This window comes from Osmerus eperlanus, chromosome 17, assembly GCF_963692335.1.
Source record: "Osmerus eperlanus chromosome 17, fOsmEpe2.1, whole genome shotgun sequence".
Classification (NCBI taxonomy): domain Eukaryota; kingdom Metazoa; phylum Chordata; class Actinopteri; order Osmeriformes; family Osmeridae; genus Osmerus; species Osmerus eperlanus.
In genome coordinates this window covers 3220053-3239882 of record NC_085034.1, presented here as the reverse complement: position 1 = coordinate 3239882, position 19830 = coordinate 3220053, and the positions used below count along the sequence as shown (strand labels likewise).

Below are 19830 nucleotides of genomic sequence, written 5' to 3'. Positions count from 1 at the left end.
AACCTTCTAATTGAGGAACTGACCTTTTAGACATCCATCCATAACACGTTGTTGGTTGATGTTGATGTTTCCAGGGGCCTTCTTCCTGTACTCTGCCATGGCTTTGCTGGGTTTCATCTTCATCTACGGCTGCTTGCCTGAGACCAAGGGCCGGCGGCTGGAGGAGATTGAGTCTCTGTTCGACAGCCAGCTGTGCTCCTGCGGGGTGACGGAGTCAGACGAGGGCCGTCAGGTGGAGTACATCAGGGTGAAGGGGAGCAACTACCACCTCTCGGATAACGACGCCTCCGACGTGGAGTGAGAGCATCCTGGACCTGGAGAGGTCTAGGTCTGGGTCAGCCTAGCTCTGGGGCTGCGTGTGGGCCCCTAGCAACCCCTGTTCTCAATGTGTGGTCCGTGATCTGTAGCTGTGTGTCATCCTTGGGGAGTGGGAGGGGGTGGGGAGGCTGGGTAGGGTCAGGGATGGGCAACTCTGGCTCTGGAGGGCTTGGTATGTGTGCAGGCTAGTTTTTAGACCCGCTTACTACCACATCTGGTTCATTCGATTAACCACGCTCCATTGTGGAGTCTGTCCCATGGTTTTGTCAGGTGTGCTGGGCTGGAAAACAAATCCATAACGCCAAGCGACTTAGTGGGATGGCTGCAGCACTGGTCCATCCCTGATATACTGTACAGCACAACCTCCCAGAATCCTGTTCTCTGGTTCGTTTCTACAGTAGAGATCACCTATCTACTTCTGTAACTAGACTAGACTCAGCGAAGTTAATCACCTCAGTTCTCTATCATCCTATACCAGACAGTGAGAAATGCATTGATCTTGGATAAGTATGGTCAAATCTTTATAGTGTCTCCATTTAGATATTTTACATATATGCTGCTGGATTTCCTCACCCATAACCAGCTTGTTGCTTAGCAACAGAGTTAGCGGCGATAGCTTGTTGGTGTTGTAGTTTGAGCATATGTGGATCGTATTCAAAGAACCTCTTCAATCGCACTGTAGCAGGAAAATTACAATACAGATAAAACCATTGCCTTTTCCCTACCACCAATTGATTGTACAGTATAAGTTGAATGGACATGAAGCCTCCCAACCTAACCCAAATGTTGCAAACTGAATGTTGTAGTTAACCCAAATGTCCACTTGCTTTTAGAAAGGCGGAATCAGAGATCTTGTATTATATTCAGTGTTAAAATACCAGTATGCCTTTCTATATGAAACATTCAACTCAGTAATGTCCTCTTGGCTTGTAGCACTACTAATGGGTTTTCAGTCACTAGATCTTTTGCGCTTTGCTGTTGTTCTGTTGTTCTGATGGGCACCTGTCACTGTTAGGTGTTTCTTACTAGAACTTTGTGTTGTTCTACAAATTCTACTCATGATGTATTGATACCGTTCAAATCCGTGATGAATTCAGGATTTATTTTACCTTTTTGTTTTCCGAAGTTGTCTAACTGCTCATTCAAAGAATACTACATGCACTCTGAAAATACCCATACGTATATAGTATTATGTAATATGCATTTTTGGGTTTTCTGATTTCCCTGGAAACAGTTTTGGAGTGTGTTTTTTTTCCGCACACTTAAGTTGTGTCTTCCTTTATAGAGCCTTATGTACAAACTGCCATGCATATCACTTGTGTGAAAGAGTCAGGTTACTGTGTTCTAAAAGTCCAAGGAGTGCTTTACTTAGCAATGTTGTTTTATGTATATATTATTGTAAAACTGTGTGAGGTTACACCTTGTATTCTTGTGCACATAGATATGTGTATAGCAATCTCTGAAATGTGTTCAACAGAGTAACAGTACTAAGATTTAAAGAATGTGCATTCTGTGACGAAACAAAATAAGTAAAAAATATGATCCTGTCTCTATAGCCTGTGATATTCAGGTTCTTAGTCAAGGGCCTCTATTTCAAAGTGTTCGTTCTATTTAACTGTTAATTACAGAGTAGTTAGTTGGTTCTTTGTAAAGAGTTTATTTAATTATTGTTCCTAATAGCCATCATATTAGAGTTTTTGAGAAATGTGCATAAATATGAGACTGTTTCTCCTTTTTATCAGAGAAAGGCACAATAGGGTAACAGTACACTACTAAAGCTTTCTGATTTCAATGTTTTCTGTCTTGGCAGAACAGATGTTTCTAAAGAGAGTGCTTTATTGCAAATCAACTCTACCAGTGTGGCAGGGCAGTCTAACCAACACTCACACACACACACACACTAGCACACCACAAAAACTGTATATAAAACATGTCTATCTATATTTTACGTGATTATTACATTGATTAAGGAAAGTCAACTCTTGAAAATCCATTTTGTCATGTACTGTAGCCCTTTGCTTTCATTCCAAATTGGGACATCATGTGTGTATTTATGGTGAATGGGTGATTTTTTTTCTATGTCAAACAATTAAATGCAGTATTTCTACAGTTTGAGGAAGTAGTAAAATATGGAGAAAAAAATCTATTTATTAGTGCTGTATAGTACATTTAATTATTGTTGCTGTAAATGTTTTGCTAGAATTTATATTATATACAACTAAATATTCATGAAATAGGAACACTTGAATATGTATCTTGTGAAAGAAATAAACGACTAATCTTGCAACGTCTCGCTTTGTGTTGATGAAAGTCCCTCAGGCTTTGAGAGCGGCAGCTGAGCAAACTGCACTCTCAATTAAAGTATGTAGACTAGCATGGCTGATCTGTCAACATGAACCAAATAAGCCTAGAACATGTACTCTCCTCTCTCTCTCCCTCGTTCTTCATTCTCCCCAGCACATTTCCTGACTTCCCGTTTTCATGCATTGCCCTCGCTCTTCTTTCTCTCCTTCAACATAAGCAGAATATCTGATATTTCGTGGAGAGTCTGGTCGTCTTCTGACAGCCTGGTAACTGCATTCTGGGACGTGACCTCCTGTTGCTTCTCAGCCAGGTTTGTGTTGAGAGCCTCCCCCTCTCTTTCTACAGGGTCGAGTACCTCTCTCTCTCTCTTCACCCTTTCTACTCCTTGATCCATCTGCTTATCTGATTCTGCAACAGAAATAGAAACTGAAAAAACCATGACCATACGTGTCTGTAAAACAGCTTATTTCCAATCTTGTATTACATTTTGACAGAGGAGGAACTCAAATCATCACAAAACTATTCCCTTTCGTAGCGAATTTTTACAAATGTACCCCATAAATTGTTAGTATTGATGTGAAACTGATCTACAATACATAGACAGTGACTGGCGTGCTAAATGTACCTGTCACATTGGTGCTCAGCACATCTCCCAGGATGGGAGTGGCCGGTCTCTGCATGCTCACGCTGCTCTCTGTGAGGAGGTGCAGGGGCTTTTGGACAGAGTTGATTGACAGGTGTCCAGTCCTGTCCTCTCCTGTTGTTGCTCTCCTCAAGGGCGTGTACTCTTCTTCTTCTCGCCTCACTCTGATCCAGTCTGGCCGTGCTCCGTGTCTCAGATCTCCATCTCTGGAACTTGCCTGCCTCCTGTGGGCTTGGGTCAGTACTACACCACCAGCAGCCACACAGAACTGCTTTGAATCATTGCCAAGAGTGTAACATTGACAATGATTGTTTGTATTGCGCTCAGGTGCAAAGCTACACTGAGTGGAAGCTTCTGTTGTTTGGCAGGTTTCAGTCAAAACAGTCTGAGTCCCCATGTCTTGCGTTTGGGTGGACACAATCTTGTTTCTGGCCGTTATCAAGCTTCGTGCTTGATAACGCCCACTCCTGTCTGTCAGGCTACAGCTTGAACTTGCACAGTTACAAAGACTCTCAGAGAGACCAGGGCTCGTTCCCGCTCCCAGGTCGTAGCTGCTCCTGGAGACTGGGCTGCGCTGACAGGGGGCGGGGGGTGGACTCCACGGAGAGGCCTTGCTGGCGCCCAGGGTCCCGTCAGGGCAAGGCTGAGCTGGGACTGAAGCAGGTCGTTCCTGCACACACTGGTGGCAATCGTCTACCTTAGGCAGCATGTAGAATTGGAAAGGATGTTAGCAATATCAAACATGGACCTCTGTGCATTATTGTCATGTGTACAGTACTCATTTACTTATCATGCAGAAATGCAAGCCATGCAATCCACTATGTAATGAATTGCTGTAACCCTACTACTGTCTCCTGTGGTATTCTAGGCCAATGAGAACAGTTGTTGAGAACTTACATCATCAGACTCTGAGCTAAAGTAACCTCCTCTAGGAGAGTAACTAGGAGAAGATCCACCGCAATCCACTGAAGCATGATTCTGTTCCAGACATGCTTTGGGAAAACATCCAGGAAATTAGTCAACTTAATCTCCACCCAAGCATTATAATAAAATCCAAATATGTAGGATTTCATAGTGTCAGTAAACTCACAGGAGGTGACGTCAGCACAGTCGGAAAGCTGTTGCTGAAAAAAAACTGACATTAATACTGAGACATGTTTTACAATTGCTTAGAATCTAAATTCCTAATATTGTTTTCCAATTATGCCACTAGGGGGAACTAGTGTCCTTTTTAATGAGAGTTGCTGCAATTACCTGGGTGAGGGAGTCTGGTATAGGATGTATGCTGTGTGGTTGCTTCACATCCCTAATCCCAGAGGAATAAAACCAAACCACTGTAATAACTTGCTCTACGGTGTACTGTTATGGTTTTAAATAACTCATTGGACTTACGGTGGTTTTGAAGAAGAGTTTTGTGAGTCTGCTTTCAGAGATATTTTTGAAATCCCCTTCCCAAAATAATCTGAAATGTCAACAAAGAAATGTGATGCCAACTTTCCCTGGTCTAATTACATAACTGAACCGCTAAGAGCACCATGTTTTGACTACCATCACTCCTAAACTCGTTGCTGAACCCCCTGAAAGGTTCCTCTTCTCTGAGCAGCTCCTCAGTGTCAGGCTGGTTGAGAGAGAAGCCCAAAGTGTGAATGTCCTCGTTTCTGGTCTCTGTGCTGCTGAAAACAGTAAATAAAGACCGTAAAAAAATGAACACCCCCAACATCATAACACATGAAAAGTAGGTGAATGCTTTGGATGATGCTACAAAATATATACTTTTACAGCAGTCAAATCCCCGCATCGATCACAGAAAAGTATCTCACTCTGACCCTGTGCTTCCAAACAGGACTGTGGACAGCGAGGGTGTCTGATGAAACCGTGGGGATCCCTCTGGTCCAGCGCCCCCTGGAGGGCTCTCTCTCACCCCCCTAGGCTGGGAGAAAGGTCTGAACTGGAAGGCAAAGAAGAGAGTAACATTGAGATAAACACTGCATCGGCATTCACTGTGAGAGGAACTCAGTACCTGGGCTTTTTCAGAGGTGGCGCCCCGGGGACGAGGGGAGCGCTGCGGCTGGGTCTGGCCTCTCAGCTGGAGGGGGAACAGCTGGGCCTGGCCTCTGAGCTGGAGGGGGAACAGCTGGGTCTGGCCTCTCAGCTGGAGGGGGAACAGGCCTGAAGAAGAGGCGGAGGATGAGGAGGAGAAGGGGCTCAGTGTGTCAGCTATGTGGGCCAGCTGGTAATCTGATGCACTGTTGTCTGACAGGTTGGACTCAAGCACTGGAGATAGCTGTGGAGAAACATATCCTTTAATCCTGCGGTAAGACAAGTAGCACTTGTTAATGTTCGTATCACTTTAATAGATTTGTATTGAGAATATGAATACTTTTACTTGTGTCACACTTGTGTGTGTGTGTGTGAGGGAGAGCAAAACACTTGAACACACCTGTTGGCACTTGAATCCCTCAGGGAAGCAATGCTTTCTTTTTCTAATTCCATGGAAACTACAGTAACAATACAATAGAATAAAAGCAGTTACATTGGAATATGACTACAATTACTTACAATTTAGGTAAAGATTTACAGCAGGGTTTTACAAGTTGCATGTTTTGGGGCCATAAATGAGAACTGATGTGATGATGGGACTACTAATGTAGAATGGGGGAAGTCAGGTGGCTGAGCGGTGAGAGAATCGGGCTAGTAATCCGAAGGTTGCCAGTTCGATTCCCGGTCATGCCAACTGATGTTGTGTCCTTGGGCAAGGCACTTCACCCTACTTGCCTCGGGGGAATGTCCCTGTACTTACTGTAAGTCGCTCTGGATAAGAGCGTCTGCTAAATGACTAAATGTAAATGTAGAATAATATACCTGTACTGTGGCTGACTCTCTACAAGACTGAGACGAGAAGGAGAACAGGGGCTCATGGGTAGCTCCAAAGGTTCACCTTTTATCAACCCAACACATCCTCTGTTATCGTTGAGGTGAGTTATTTTAGGTAGTTCTGGAATACAGCACAGTTTCAACAGTTAGGCTATTGCTGGGTTCAGTGTCAGTGTTTGCGTGTAGTATGTGGGGTTTTGCTGTGTCTGTATGTTATGATAACATGTTATGATGTTTTGATCTCACCACTGTTTTCTTTCTTGGAAGCTATCTGGTTGACTATGAATAATGTCACCAGGTCTACACTGCCAGAGCCAGTGCCCTTGGGGGAGGTCGGAAGTGGTATTTTCGTTTTCCTCTGCATTTTCTTCTTTTCAAAGTACTCCTGATAAAAAAAAAACGCCCAAAACCATGTCTCATCTGTATATTCAAGCATTAAATGATAATTGACTGGCTAAACGGTAGCTAGCAAGATAACGTACCCTTTGCTTCTTCAGGTCGTTTCTCATCATAAAGCGGTTCCTATGTTGATTAGCGTTATATAAAATGGAAACCTTATCAAAACCTTTTGTAAAAGTTGTTGCCCAAAATAATTTCTACAGACAGTACGCAAAGGCCAGTCTGTTGCTATTATGATGTGGGCCGGATGTAACGTTAAGGCTAGATTTAACGACAGTATTAATACCTAAGTAATATGACAGTAGCTAGCTAGAACTGAAGCTAACTTCCTTGGCAGAAATATTGTCAACACTGGACAGTACTGTACAGGCTACCTTGAACCTCCAACCCAGTTCATTTTGTAGGCTATATGGCTGAAGTTGACAGTCGGCAAAATAACGTTTGAAGAAAACAATTATAAAACTGAACAAAACTAAAATATCAACACGGCTATATAGTTACATAAACCTTAACTTCAAAGTATTAGTATTAGGATTATCATTGTAATAACCCCAAATTCATTTGGCCTCTTGCGCGATGCGGTTGGATAGCGCGTGAGAACTACTGGTTTCACGAGGCAAAAACATAACGATAATTTACAGCAACTACGTACATTTAAAAACAGTCATAAGTTGAATTCTGATCACAATGCTATTATTAACTAATCCTATGATGTCTTGCAACAATTTAGTTTCAAGACACTTTGGCTCATTTTAAAAATATGAATGTACAGTAGGCAAGATAAGCCAGTCTAATATACAGTATTTGAATACGTCCATGGCGTAACCAATCGTCTTCTTCCGGGGGAGTTGCCAATGAAAAACGCTGAAAAACCCACTCACGGAAACAGTATGTTGCAATGTAGCGGTACAGTCTTTTACCTTCTGCATCACGCCATCAAAGGGGGAGTCTCTTTCATCTGCACTCCTTTTTCATTTTAGTAGTCAATCGTTTATTAGAGATGGATGCGTATGGGACTAATACAGAATACTAGCTGGGTCTAGAATCTCACCGTAGAAAAAATGTCCAATATTCTTGATGCTGTGTCCAGAGTGAAATGGGATCGGAGGACTGCGGCGAAGCGGGCCGTCTTTCTAGCGGCCGCTGCCTACGGTGTGAAAACGCTATATCCTATCATTTACAGGCAAATAACCAGAAGAAGAAATAGCAGAAATAACCAAGGTGCTAAAGCAGAGGAAAATGGATCTATTTTATCAGTTTCGTCGCAGACAGACGTAGAAATTGTAGGTCGAAGTAAGTCCCCAGGAGTAAATGCTGAATTTTTTAAGCAAATACTTGAACTCATCAAAATCCTCTTCCCGAAGCTTATTTCAAAAGAGCTCGGTTTGCTTTCCTTGCATTCTGTTGCTTTGATATCCCGGACGTTTCTGTCTATATATGTCGCAGGCTTGGATGGTAAGATTGTGAAAACAATCGTTGAAAAGGACCCCAGAAGCTTCACGATTCAATTGATGAAATGGATCCTCATAGCCATCCCTGCTACTTTTGTGAACAGCGCGATCCGTTACCTCGAGTGCAAGCTCGCCTTGGCGTTTCGTACTCGGCTGGTGAACCATGCATACCAGACTTACTTTACAGATCAAACCTATTATAAAGTCAGTAACATGGACGGGAGACTGACGAACCCGGATCAGTCTCTTACTGAGGACGTCATGATGTTTTCGCAGTCTGTGGCGCATCTCTACTCGAACCTAACCAAACCAATCTTGGACGTGATGCTCACCTCCTACACTCTCATCCAGACTGCCCGGTCCAGGGGCGCCAACGCCAGCGGGCCAACACTACTAGCCGGCTTGGTGGTGTTCGCCACCGCTAAGGTTCTGCGGGCCTGTTCTCCGAAATTTGGCAAACTCGTGGCAGAGGAGGCCCACAGGAAGGGATATCTGCGCTATGTGCACTCTAGAATTATCGCCAATGCCGAAGAGATAGCCTTTTACAGGGGCCATAAGGTATACAGCCTTGTGATGTGTATAACAATTTCACCACGTCGATCGATAGCATGTCATGTCACGCTGACATCACATCTTATTCAAACTGCCCTACTGTCATTCCCCTTATTTCGATGTCTGATTATTTTCTTTAGACTATGTCACATTGTTTCCAAGGCATTTATAGAGCAACATTCATATTCAGTGTATCTGCTGCTGCATGAAGAGAGCTCTGTTGTGAGAACACTGGGATACAGGTAAAGACAGGTGGTATGGTGTCCCTTCTTGCCAGGTGGAGATGCAGCAGCTTCAGAAGTGCTACCGGGCCTTGGCGGAGCAGATGAACCTGATCCTGTCCAAGCGTCTGTGGTACATCATGGTGGAGCAGTTCCTCATGAAGTACGTGTGGAGCGGCAGCGGGCTGGTCATGGTCGCCGTGCCAATCATCACAGCCACGGGCTTCGCTGACAACGGTTCGTCTGCTTCCTTCACACGAGGGGGATGTGGCACTTCCTGTTATTTGGTTGCACGCCATTGTTTTGTTTTTTTGTGCTGCTGTTCATTATCATACCTAGCTAACAATTTACATTTACATTTAGTCATTTAGCAGACGCTCTTATCCAGAGCGACTTACAGTAAGTACAGGGACATTCCCCCCGAGGCAAGTAGGGTGAAATGCCTTGCCCAAGGACACAACATCATTTGGTTGGCATAGCCGGGAATCAAACTAGCAACCTTCTGATTACTAGCCCGATTCCCTCACCACTCAGCCATCTGACAATAGGCCTGGTTGTTCTTTATATTCTGTCATTTGCACTCTCGTTCTACTAGCTTGGTTCATCTCATGCAGGGCAGTCTAGGGGACGTTCTGTAATAACAAAGCAGAGGAAGAACAGACGTCTCCCACACACAATAGCCGATAAGCATTTGTTAAATCAGCAGGAAGCCCAAAAGTGCCTCCCTCCCATCAGTGTGGCTTAGAGGCATGGACTGCAGGAGGTTGTGTTTTTGTTGTGTTGATCAGGAATTCTTCGTATTCTTCCTATTGTCTTTACCCACGCTTGCATTGAGCTGTTGTAGCTAGGTGGTACTTGAGCTCCCCTCACCTCCCTCTCCTCTTTCTCTCACACACACACACACACACACACACACATACATAATCTATCTTTCTCCTTCCTACACTCATACTCATACAAACACACACTGCCCAGGATACCCAGGGCCCAGGATGCCACCTGACGGTGTCTGTGTTCCCCCCTGCAGAGACTGCGGATGGGCAGACCCACGTGTTGGTGAGTGAGAGAACAGAGGCCTTCACCACCGCCCGCAACCTCCTGGCCTCAGGAGCAGATGCCATCGAGAGGATCATGTCCTCCTACAAAGAGGTGATGGTTCTCTCCTCCTTTATGCTGCTCCTCAACCCTCTTTCCTTCTGGAAATAAACTCACCAGGCCTGAGATAGCAGTCTACTTTTTTCGATCTCTCTCTCTCTCTCTCTCTCTCTCTCTCTCTCTCTCTCTCTCTCTCCCTGTCTTTCTCTCTCTCTCTCTCTCTCTCTCTCTCTCTCTATATATATATATATATATATATATATATACACTGTATGAATAAAATCTAGTTTAAAGAAGAAAAAGATCAGGGTATTTAGCAATCGTTTTGAAGAGCATTGACCATGGGTCAATTTGTTTATTTATTTTAACATCCATGATGTGTTCAAAATGTGGCCGTATTCGGCACACAAGAGGATCCTTCCTAAAAGGTCATTTTATTTAGCTGCATTACAAACAGCTCCATTTATTTCTATTCATGTGTGTCTCTAAGCCTGCGTCTCATGTTTGGTCATTACCCAGCAGTAATGGGAAGTTAAAGAAAAGAGCCCAAGAAACCACAACTGAAATAACAGCCAGAACGCCACACTGTGTCTTAACGCTTTCTGTCTGGTTATCTCTACTGTGCGTGGGCTGGAGTTCTAACCGTTCAGCACGAGAAATTGAGACATACCTCTTTTGTTTTCCAAATCGTTTGCTTTGCAAATCAGATCCTCAGATATGCATCTAAACAAATACCGCTGTATGTTAGTCTATATGCAACTGCATACACTTAGATGCATATCCACCCAATGTCAGTAGAGCAGAGGACAACAAGAGGGAGGAATCATTACAGCCTACTACAGTATACTGTAAGTATTCCAGCATGCCCCTGCTTGCAGGACCTGAGATGTGGGCTGGAGTGAGCAATGGATAGAGAGAGAGAGAAAGCAACAACACATTCCTGAGGCCGTATGCATGCTCACATCTACCTAAGGTTGGAGATACATGCTTAAGTTTCATGTCTTAAGCATGTCATTAGAAGCATACAACACCAGCCTTAACCCTGCCCTCTCCTCTGCTGTCATCTCCTCTCTTCTATACTCTATACTATAGGAGTATACTCATAGTATAGGACTCCTCTCTCTTCCTCGCCTCTCATCTCCTCTTATTCCCTCCTTTCTTCTTTTGTGTACAGCTTAGCTGTAGCCTAGCCGTGAGTAATCCTCCACCTGTTGATCCTTGATCCTTCACCCAACTAGACTAGCCAGGCTCTCAGGGGTCAACTCCACCTCACAGAACCCTGTGCTACACCACTGTACGCTATATCACCCTTCAGAAAACAAGGCTACAGAATTGTATAATGCTGTTTCGTACCAAGCAAGACCTACTGTAGAACGAATGTCTTACGTCCAGTATACGGTAGTATCCAGTATCCTTGTATCATTGATGACAACTGTATAGATTAAAAAGCAAAGGTGCAGAAATCAGGGTGAACAGATTGTTCCACATTATAAAAGATGACACAGGTGGTGAGGGTCTTGTTGTGTTCAGGTTTCCTAGCTGGCCCAACAGGGACTCGTTCCCCAGGTAGACTGTCTGTGTCTCGCCTACCCTCTCCCAGGGCCCAGCCTAGGGTTGCTGTTGACAGTGCCTCCACACCCCCCCCCCCCCCCCCCTGGACACAATACTGGCTGTGGTCATGTACTGTGTGTGCTCTCTCCAACAATGTGTCTTCCAAAACAGCTATAAACAGGGACCATTGTTGAGTGAAATTAAGGTACAAGAGAAATTGTTGTTGCAAGAACTTAAGATAAGATTAGGAACTTGTACTCACTCTGTGGCCTTGGTCCCCTCCATGAATTCTGACTGGATTTTTAAATATTGGTTGCTTTGTTATACATCAGCAATACGCCTGTTGTTCATGTTTATGTTTATTAGATGTTTTCCAAAGACATACACATATCTATACATGCACATTGCAACAGTTTTGGGGTCAAGTCAAATCTATTGGTGAGCAATAAATATGTACTGTTCCATAAAACATGCCGTGGGATGAATGACCGGAGCTTGTAGATAACCCTAACCCTGACTCAGCTAATGGTCTGTTTATCCCCCTGAACAACCTTTCAACTTTGTGCTTATCTGTGACAGGTCACGGAACTGGCAGGTTACACAGCACGTGTCCACAATATGTTCCTGGTGTTTGGGGAGGTACAGAGAGGTGTGTACAAGCGCTCATCAGGGTCATCCGCAACAGGGGAGAAGAAAGCTGCGAGGCCAGAGATGCACATAGAGGGACCCCTGGAGATCAAAGGTAGGCCTGATCCTTCTCGTACCTGCGTTCACTTGTACCGATCATGTAGGTTCAGCTTTGGGTTTAGAATGAAAGGATTTGATCTCCTCTTAAAAACGAAAACAAAAATTTAAATATATTTGGGGAAAAAAAGTTTAAAAAGAACTCTCCTCTGGAAAAAACTCAAAACCATCCGTGAGAATCTCACCAGTCACAGAGGAGGAGGACATCCAAAAGGAAATGTTCTATGTTCACCCACGCAGCCACAACTACACACAGTCACACACAGTCACACACAAACAAGCCCACTCATTTCCCTGCATTTGAGTGAAGTTGTGTATTTCTGGCACAGGGGTATGTTTGGGCTTTTAAACATTTGAATAAATGTATCACTCATCCATCTCCTCAGTATTAAAACTCCTGTTTTAATCTCCTAATTCTCACGGATGTCTCCTCTCCTTTCACTGAAAAAAAGTTTGCGAATGTTGAACAAATATTTCCCCCAAAAAAAGTGTACAAAAATGATTTGCCCTCAAAAAGTTTCTCCAAAAAGTTTTTTTGGAAAGGTAAAAAAAAAAAAAGAAAAAGATGTTTGAACCATTGCTTGTGTGTTTGTCCCCTGCAGGGAAGGTGATTGACGTGGACCAGGGCATCATGTGTGAGAACGTCCCTATCATCACCCCCAACGGAGACGTGGTGGTGTCCAGCCTCAATCTCAAGGTGAGAGGCTGCTCTGCTCCCCCTTGGCTGGTCATGTGACACATACCCTTGGCTGGTCATGTGACACAGACCCTTGGCTGGTCATGTGACACAGGCCAGACAACCGTTTAGGTGCTGTTTAACTTCAAACAGGGACTTAATGCTGAGCAGGTGTGGTTCTGCCAGCAGTACTAAATGAATTACACATACCATTTCCTCTGTGGTTTCCTCAAGATACAGCCAGTCATCCCAGGCTTGGGATGACTTTGTGTTGATTCCCAGTATATAGTTGCTGGAGGAGACAGTACATTGTATTGAGTAGAGGATTGGTGATATTAAGGACTCTGCAGTACATTTGAACCCTTGTGTAATCTTTGGGTCATTGTGACCCTTCAGTCATTGTGACCCACCGTCGTGTTGCGATAACTTTACCTGATACAAAAATAAATTGAAGCATTTTCTTTTAACCGTCAGGCTGTCTCAGATCCCTCACAGCGCGAAAGTTAAAAGAAAAAGCTTTTTATTTGTTTTTGTATTGGGTAAAGTTGTCGCAACACAACGGTGGGTCGTTGTTAACCTTCGGGTCATTGTGACTCCACAAAATGTGTCTACATTACTGCCAGATGGCATATAAACGAAAGTAGTGGAGAGAGGTTAAGCTCAGTACAGCTGGACTAAACTAAACAGCAGGGTTGTGAGTTGGTGTGTAATGTTGCCGCTGGTGGTTCAGGTGGAGGAGGGGATGCACCTGCTGATCACGGGTCCTAACGGCTGTGGGAAGAGCTCTCTGTTCAGGATCCTCAGCGGTCTCTGGCCTGTCTACGGAGGACTGCTGCATAAACCCTCACCCCAGCACATGTTCTACATCCCACAGAGGTGAGGGACCCTCCCCCCCACACACACACACACACACATGCAGCAATGCACTCATTCACTCACTCACTCACACACACACACATATACTTAAGCATGTACACATGCACACATGCTTATATGCACAGTCTTGCTTGTGAACCCACACATTTGGTGGTACAGTGTAATAAAGTGTATACATCCTGTGGAGGGGTATTTAGTAGTTGCAGTGGTAACATATACCAGTGTAACCTGAGCTTTGTGAGAGCCTGATGGGGGGAAACAAGAGCAGGGTAGGGTGAAATATTTACCAGCTGTGTTCAGGTGCAGACTGAGATGTACCCTAACCTAACCTATACTCACCTACCATCCTACTGTTGCACAACACTTCCTGTAATAACAGGAAGCTTTAGCGGTCAGAGTCACACAAGGAGGTTGGTTATGAGTGGTAAGGGATTGGTTTGAATTTGTGGTAGATAAGCAAAATTATGACTGTTTAGGACCCATTAAGGACTAGTAGCCTAATCCTCGAGTGTAGCCTTCCAGATCTGTTTCATTCCATGGATGATAAACCCAGCCTCTCTCCACCAGGCCCTACATGTCCATTGGTACTCTGAGGGATCAGGTGATCTACCCAGACTCCCTGGAGGACATGCATGAGAGAGGCCTCGGGGACAAGGACCTGGAGGCAATCCTGGACATAGTCAACCTCAACCAGATCGTCACCCGCGAGGGAGGTGGGTACCAGGGGAGAGGGGCTGGGGTGGGATGGTTGTCTGAGGTGGGTACCAAGGGAAAGTGGGGGTGGGGTGGGAGGTTGTCTGAGGTGGGTACCAAGGGAAAGTGGGGGCGGGGTGGGATGGTTGTCTGAGGTGGGTACCAGGGGAGAGGGGGTGGGGTGGGATGGGATGTTTGTCTGGGCCTCTTCAACAAGGCCAAGGACTCCCATTGACATTCATTCACTTACTTAACTATTATAAGTCCATCTAATGGCAATTACAGTATGCACAAGCCACCTTACCTCAGTATCCGATTGCACTTTGTTGACCACTCATGCTGCTCATTCTTATTTTTATATATATTTTATTTCATATTTAAATTGTTGTATTCTTAGATTGTTCAGTTCTTAGAAATAGTTAAACTTTTGTACTTTTACTTAATTTAAGATTCATATATGTTTAGTACCTCCCTGCCACAGTAAATTCTGTGTATGTATAACATACATGGCGAATAAACCGGATTCTGATTCTGGGTATTATTACCACAGAGGTGATTTCAATTTCCCTTCACGTTGGAGGCTTTATTTAGCAGAACAAGCATGGCACTAATTGGTGGCCACTCTCTGTTGTAAACAAGCAGGCCTATTGTCAGGGCTGGCCACTAAGCCTGTGCCCCGCCCCCCCCCCCCCCCCCCCCCCCCCTGGCTCAGAGTCTAGAAACTGTGAATGGTAGCTCTGTCCCCGCACCAGCATGTCAGAGTTTCGCAGCCTGGGTTAAATTAACTCAAATAATCTCTGCAATCCAGATTTCCTGATGTTGGGCTCCATCCGGAGGAGATTATTGTTCACAAGCGAAGTAGGAGGGTATAGAGAAAGAGGCAGTCTCTTTTCTCTCTACATTAGGGTCTGGATTAGAAGGCATTATTTGGAGTTTGGACATCTATGAAATATGTTGACATAAACTACAGAGTGATGTGTTGTTTGTTGTTAGTATGATGAAGTAAAAACACGTGTTTGTTTGTGTAGGCTGGGATGCAGAGATGGACTGGAAGGATGTGCTATCTGGAGGAGAGAAGCAGAGGATGGGGATGGCCCGCATGTTTTACCACCGGTGAGAGAAAACTCAGTCTTTAAATTCACAGACTGCACCTTTACTAGTCCAGCAGTACTGCTCTTCCAGCCTGGGTTCTCATGCTCCTGATCTCCTGTGTCAGGCCCAAATATGCCCTGCTGGATGAGTGCACCAGCGCTGTGAGCATCGACGTGGAGGGGAAGATATTCCAGGCTGCTAAGGATTCTGGGATCTCGCTTTTATCGATCACCCACAGGCCCTCCCTCTGGTGAGCGACACAAGCACACATCATGACAAAACCATAGAACACGGCAGCTCACAACAAAACACCCGACCTCTCACGGTTGCATAAAGGTCACATCCTAACCCCAGAAATGGTCCTCTTGTCTGGCTCCTTGTGCCCACAGGAAGTACCACACTCACTTGCTTCAGTTTGACGGCGAGGGCGGCTGGCGGTTCGAGCAGCTGGACACCGCTACACGCCTCTCGCTCACGGAGGAAAAACAACGTCTCGAATCCCAGCTGGCAGGAATTCCTAAGATGCAACACAGACTCAATGAGCTCTGCAAGATACTGGGAGAAGACTCTGTTCTGAAAACTACAGACGAGGCAGAGGAGTGACAATGAGATAACGAGAGAGAGAGAGAAACAGAGAGAGAAAGAGAGAGAGGGGGGAAGGAGAGATATAGAAACAAAGGCTCAGATCAGTTAAAGTATTATGTTTCTTTTCTACACACACCAACAAGAACATACTGTATGTCTGTATGTTGATAAACATTTTGGTGACATTTAGATTTTTCTAACAATGTCCGTTTGTCATTGTAGTGGTCGTGTTGATTTTAATATACATTTTGTGCACTTTACTAAGTTTTAGAGAGCTGTTTTAGTTTGGTAGTGCTGGAAAAGTAGTATTTAATTCAACGTTTTCACTCAGTGTGACAAGCAGTATTTTGTTTATTTTACTAAATTGATAGTGTAGAAATCAATTATTTTGTACAGCTTTTAACCTCTCAGTACTGAAATGAAACAATCAGTGGCAATTCCATAGAGAAATCACGCTACTTTACGTGGTCTTTCAGAATGTGTAGTACTTGCAAGTCAAGTAAACAATGCCACTTTCCTCATCCTGTGTTTCTAGTCCACTGTTTTGTTTGTGGGGCTGGATTAAGCAGTCTCTAGCCCTATGATACTCAGTGTGTTCACTCACACACATCCAGAGCACAATCCTAGTCTTGATAATACCTCAGACACTGGCCCTAAATCATCTTCTGATACGTTTTGTTACTGGCTCTGCTTTAGCAACAAGGAGTCCATCTTGGAGCTATTATGGGATATGTTAGTGACGGGGGTCAGAGCCCATGGTTAAAGGCTTCTGGTTTACTGAGCAAATACAATGCAGCCCTCTCCCCGGTGACCAGTAGGGTCCAGCTGTCAGGTCTTACTGCAGATGAGCTGACTAAGCCCTTCCCCCTGCACCCCACTGCTCTGAGATCAGAGGATGTTGCAGCCAGTGTGTGGATCAGAAGACAATGCATTCTGCCTGTTGTCCACAGTGACTGGCACCTAGGTATATGTTTTGTCCAGGACATGCTCAGTGTGTTTCTGGACTCCTTTGGTACAAACACCACTGTAGCTTTCATCTGTAGAATAGCTTTCTGAGGTTTTACATGTTTAACTGTAGTCTGAAAGACAGATGCCTAGTTTACCTTCCTCTATGTTTACCAACTAACTGATCCCGACTGTTCTACTGTGAAGTTTGATATGTTTTTTCCCCCCAAGATCGTTTTCATGAATTGTTCACTATGTTCAGCAGTATTTTGTTTCTGTTCCAACCTGTGTGTAGGTAGCATGATGTTGCGCTATAACAAATCTGTGTCACAGGACTTCTGGGTTACTGTAGTGTAGGTCAATCAGTAGCCTGCTAGCCTGGCTTCAATCAGATCTCTGCTTTACCACAATGCAATCACTCTCCCCATCTAATATCAGTAGATCTGATTGGTTGGCACATAATAATGCCAAGTTATTTGATTGGCCTGTAACCCCACATGGACTCTGGACTGCTCTTGCCACAAATCAAATCAGCAGCAGCATTTGTAGGACACAATCACATGACTGCATTGTCTTGTCTACCTTAAAGGCCCAACCTAGCTGACTGTCTTGAAAGAGAAATTCAAATCGGCCAAAGTCATACATATGTTACTAGATATGTACACTTTGTTTAACCCGTTAAGGAGTAGCGTCACACATATGTGATTCTGAACATTCCAACCGACTATTTTCCGATAGACAAAAACTATATGACAAACGCTATAGTATGGCTTCAAAATTTACAATTAGGAGGCTAACAAGTAACACTAGCAGGTAGTAGCATTGCTACGAGTATTATGCTAGGTTGCTAGGTAACGGAAGCTAACTAAAACTAGCTAGCTTCCGTTTTGGAAAAATAATTCACTCCTTAAAGTACTTTATTTGCATGTAAAGGGTGATTGATTTACACTCTTTAACGTTTTCTCCACCTTGGTGTCTTCTCCAAAACGCTGCTGAAGCAAAGCTTTCTGGGAGAGGAACTAGCATGCCCCAAGATGGATCTTGTAATAATAATAATCTTATAATGTTTAGAATAACTTCAAGGTTGTTATTCTGGGACCCCAAAGAGGTGTGTGTTGGGAGGTGTCCCTGTGGTGTGTCTTGAAGAAGACCTAGTGGATATAGCTGGAGAACGTGTCACTCATTGCACTATAGCACAGAAAGTAGGCTCTGATTTCACTAAGACTCTGCTGACGGGTGGTGTGTCATACTGCTGGATGAAACAGAGCCTAAAAAGGGAAATTGGAAGTTGATAAGTTAGTAGATGAGATGATTCTTGAGATCTGACAAGATTGCAACATGAAGATATATAGTTAATCTAAAATACAAATGAAATATGTACTCATGAAACAAGCAACTGATAAGATGATGCCGGCTGATGCTAGTATGCTCCTCTAAATGGATGATGTCCTAACTAAGAATACTTTGATACAATTATTTTGTCATTCCTTTTGTAAGTTAAACAATTGAATGTAATTAACATGTATGTATAATATCATCAACTTTGTCATCAACCATATTTGTTTTAAAATTTGTTTTAATGGGACCACATTTGTACTAACACATGTTTCAATCATTCTGCTGAGCAAAAATCCAATCTCTTGTAGGAAGCAAACTGGTCTTTTGTTAAATAAGGGCGCTTTGTCCACTCCAGTTCACTGTCTCTCAAAATGCTGGATTGAAAGACAAACAGTTTTTGTCTCTATAACAATAGCTGTTTTTGCTCCTTTTACTATCACCTGTATTTTTTATGCTGAAACAACAAGCTGTTCCCCTGGCCAGCACTACATGATCCCACTCTGCATTGGAGAGACGGCTGTGCTGTCCATTATCATTTTTTGACAGTTGAACATCAGAAATGTAAAACATACAAAGCTGTACAAAATACCGTATTGTACTGTATACTGTATTAATACATGTATTTTTAAATACATTTAAATATCATGGTTGTGCTTGGTTAATGAAAAATTTTACTTTGGAAAATTAAGATGTATTTTCCTGTTAATAAAATAATATAATGACATATGGAACCACTACGCAAGCGTACAGTTGTATCTTGTTTGTTATTTACTCTAAACTCTAAAGGTCAAAGCCCTACAATGGCCATGAGATGCAAGGAATTTTACCAGCATGCAACTTCTGAAAATTCATGTGGGTGCTTAGTGATCGTTTAAGTCGTATTGTAAAGAGGCTTTTGTCGTGATTTATCGGGGGAAAGCACGTATATAAACCTAGCACATTTCTCATGCAACTACCCCTTCCATTCCATTAAGAGTTTCTACGCTCATTATATACTCGATACAATTTAAGACACTTTGAACAGAAAATTGAGACAGAGACCAAGGTATCTCTCTGCCCCCATCTGGTGGATAGAAAGGTGCTGCCGCTAAATTAACCTGCTTTGATGATTTGCAGGAGTATACGAAGCCATGCCATCTGATGCCCACATGATGGCTCTAGACGACAGGCATCATCACAGGGACGATTTAAACGTTTATATCGGAAACGCATAACGGCAATTTTAGACATTCTTTGCACGATTGAGCTTTTGTAATAAAACAAAGCTCTTTAGTTTCTTAATATTCATGCTAAATAGGCTATAATTTACGTCTTGTTTCAATTTTTACCATACCTTAATGTCTTTTCTGCCTCTTTTTCATGGTAAATTATTAATTCCTCATGGGTTGCTGTTCTAATGATAATTTGTATTTAAAACTTCAACCACTGTATAGGGAAGGTGACTTCAGGTTGATTTTCCTTCAGATTGGTACA

The 19830-nt window shown here is 43.6% G+C and overlaps 3 protein-coding genes across 14 annotated transcripts in view; 2 read left to right on the top strand and 1 right to left on the bottom strand.

The window, feature by feature from the left end:
- The window catches only part of LOC134037366 (proton myo-inositol cotransporter-like), a 28325-nt gene extending 25631 nt beyond the window's left edge, over positions 1-2694 (top strand). Inside the window, exon 10 of the mRNA XM_062482588.1 lies at positions 75-2694. Within this exon, the coding sequence (XP_062338572.1) occupies positions 75-301 (227 nt within the window). The 3' untranslated portion in view covers positions 302-2694. The remainder of the gene's footprint in view (positions 1-74) is intronic.
- On the bottom strand, positions 2473-7589 carry LOC134037367 (uncharacterized). 12 transcript variants are annotated; one of them, XM_062482600.1, is made up of 13 exons: positions 6913-7058; positions 6622-6661; positions 6386-6524; positions 6128-6260; positions 5706-5763; positions 5411-5549; positions 5286-5377; positions 5086-5213; positions 4814-4938; positions 4658-4727; positions 4163-4571; positions 3248-3962; positions 2473-3030 (listed from the first exon to the last, which is right to left on the bottom strand). In XM_062482600.1, exons 1-11 carry the CDS (start codon positions 6933-6935, stop codon positions 4475-4477), a joined length of 1044 nt encoding a protein of 347 aa, XP_062338584.1. In that variant the 5' UTR covers positions 6936-7058; the 3' UTR covers positions 2473-3030; positions 3248-3962; positions 4163-4474. The 12 variants fall into 12 exon arrangements, 11 of the variants coding, with proteins under 11 accessions (XP_062338584.1, XP_062338574.1, XP_062338583.1 ...); XM_062482590.1 differs by having other exon boundaries at positions 4163-4257; positions 4356-4571; positions 5086-5549; XM_062482599.1 differs by having other exon boundaries at positions 5286-5549.
- Positions 7590-7599: 10 nt separating this feature from the next.
- LOC134037365 (ATP-binding cassette sub-family D member 2) lies at positions 7600-19094 on the top strand. The gene is made up of 10 exons (XM_062482587.1): positions 7600-8547; positions 8819-8999; positions 9790-9911; positions 11988-12150; positions 12755-12849; positions 13559-13704; positions 14272-14417; positions 15426-15510; positions 15614-15739; positions 15879-19094. The coding sequence occupies exons 1-10, from the start codon at positions 7600-7602 to the stop codon at positions 16090-16092; spliced, it is 2226 nt and encodes a 741-aa protein (XP_062338571.1). The 3' UTR covers positions 16093-19094.
- Positions 19095-19830: the final 736 nt, after the last annotated feature.

Excerpts from the sequence above, each read along its gene's own strand:
- LOC134037367 (XM_062482589.1), bottom strand. The coding sequence starts at position 6,935 with ATGAACTGGGTTGGAGGTTCAAG. Across the intron at positions 4,728-4,813 it reads CAACGAGTTTAGGAGTGATG|ATTATTTTGGGAAGGGGATT; the intron begins GTAGTCAAAACA and ends TTGACATTTCAG. Across the intron at positions 4,572-4,657 it reads AACTCTTCTTCAAAACCACC|GGATGTGAAGCAACCACACA; the intron begins GTAAGTCCAATG and ends CTCTGGGATTAG.
- LOC134037365 (XM_062482587.1), top strand. The coding sequence starts at position 7,600 with ATGTCCAATATTCTTGATGCTGTGTCCAGAGTGAAATGGGATCGGAGG. Across the intron at positions 12,151-12,754 it reads GGGACCCCTGGAGATCAAAG|GGAAGGTGATTGACGTGGAC; the intron begins GTAGGCCTGATC and ends TGTCCCCTGCAG. Across the intron at positions 15,511-15,613 it reads GCCCGCATGTTTTACCACCG|GCCCAAATATGCCCTGCTGG; the intron begins GTGAGAGAAAAC and ends CTCCTGTGTCAG.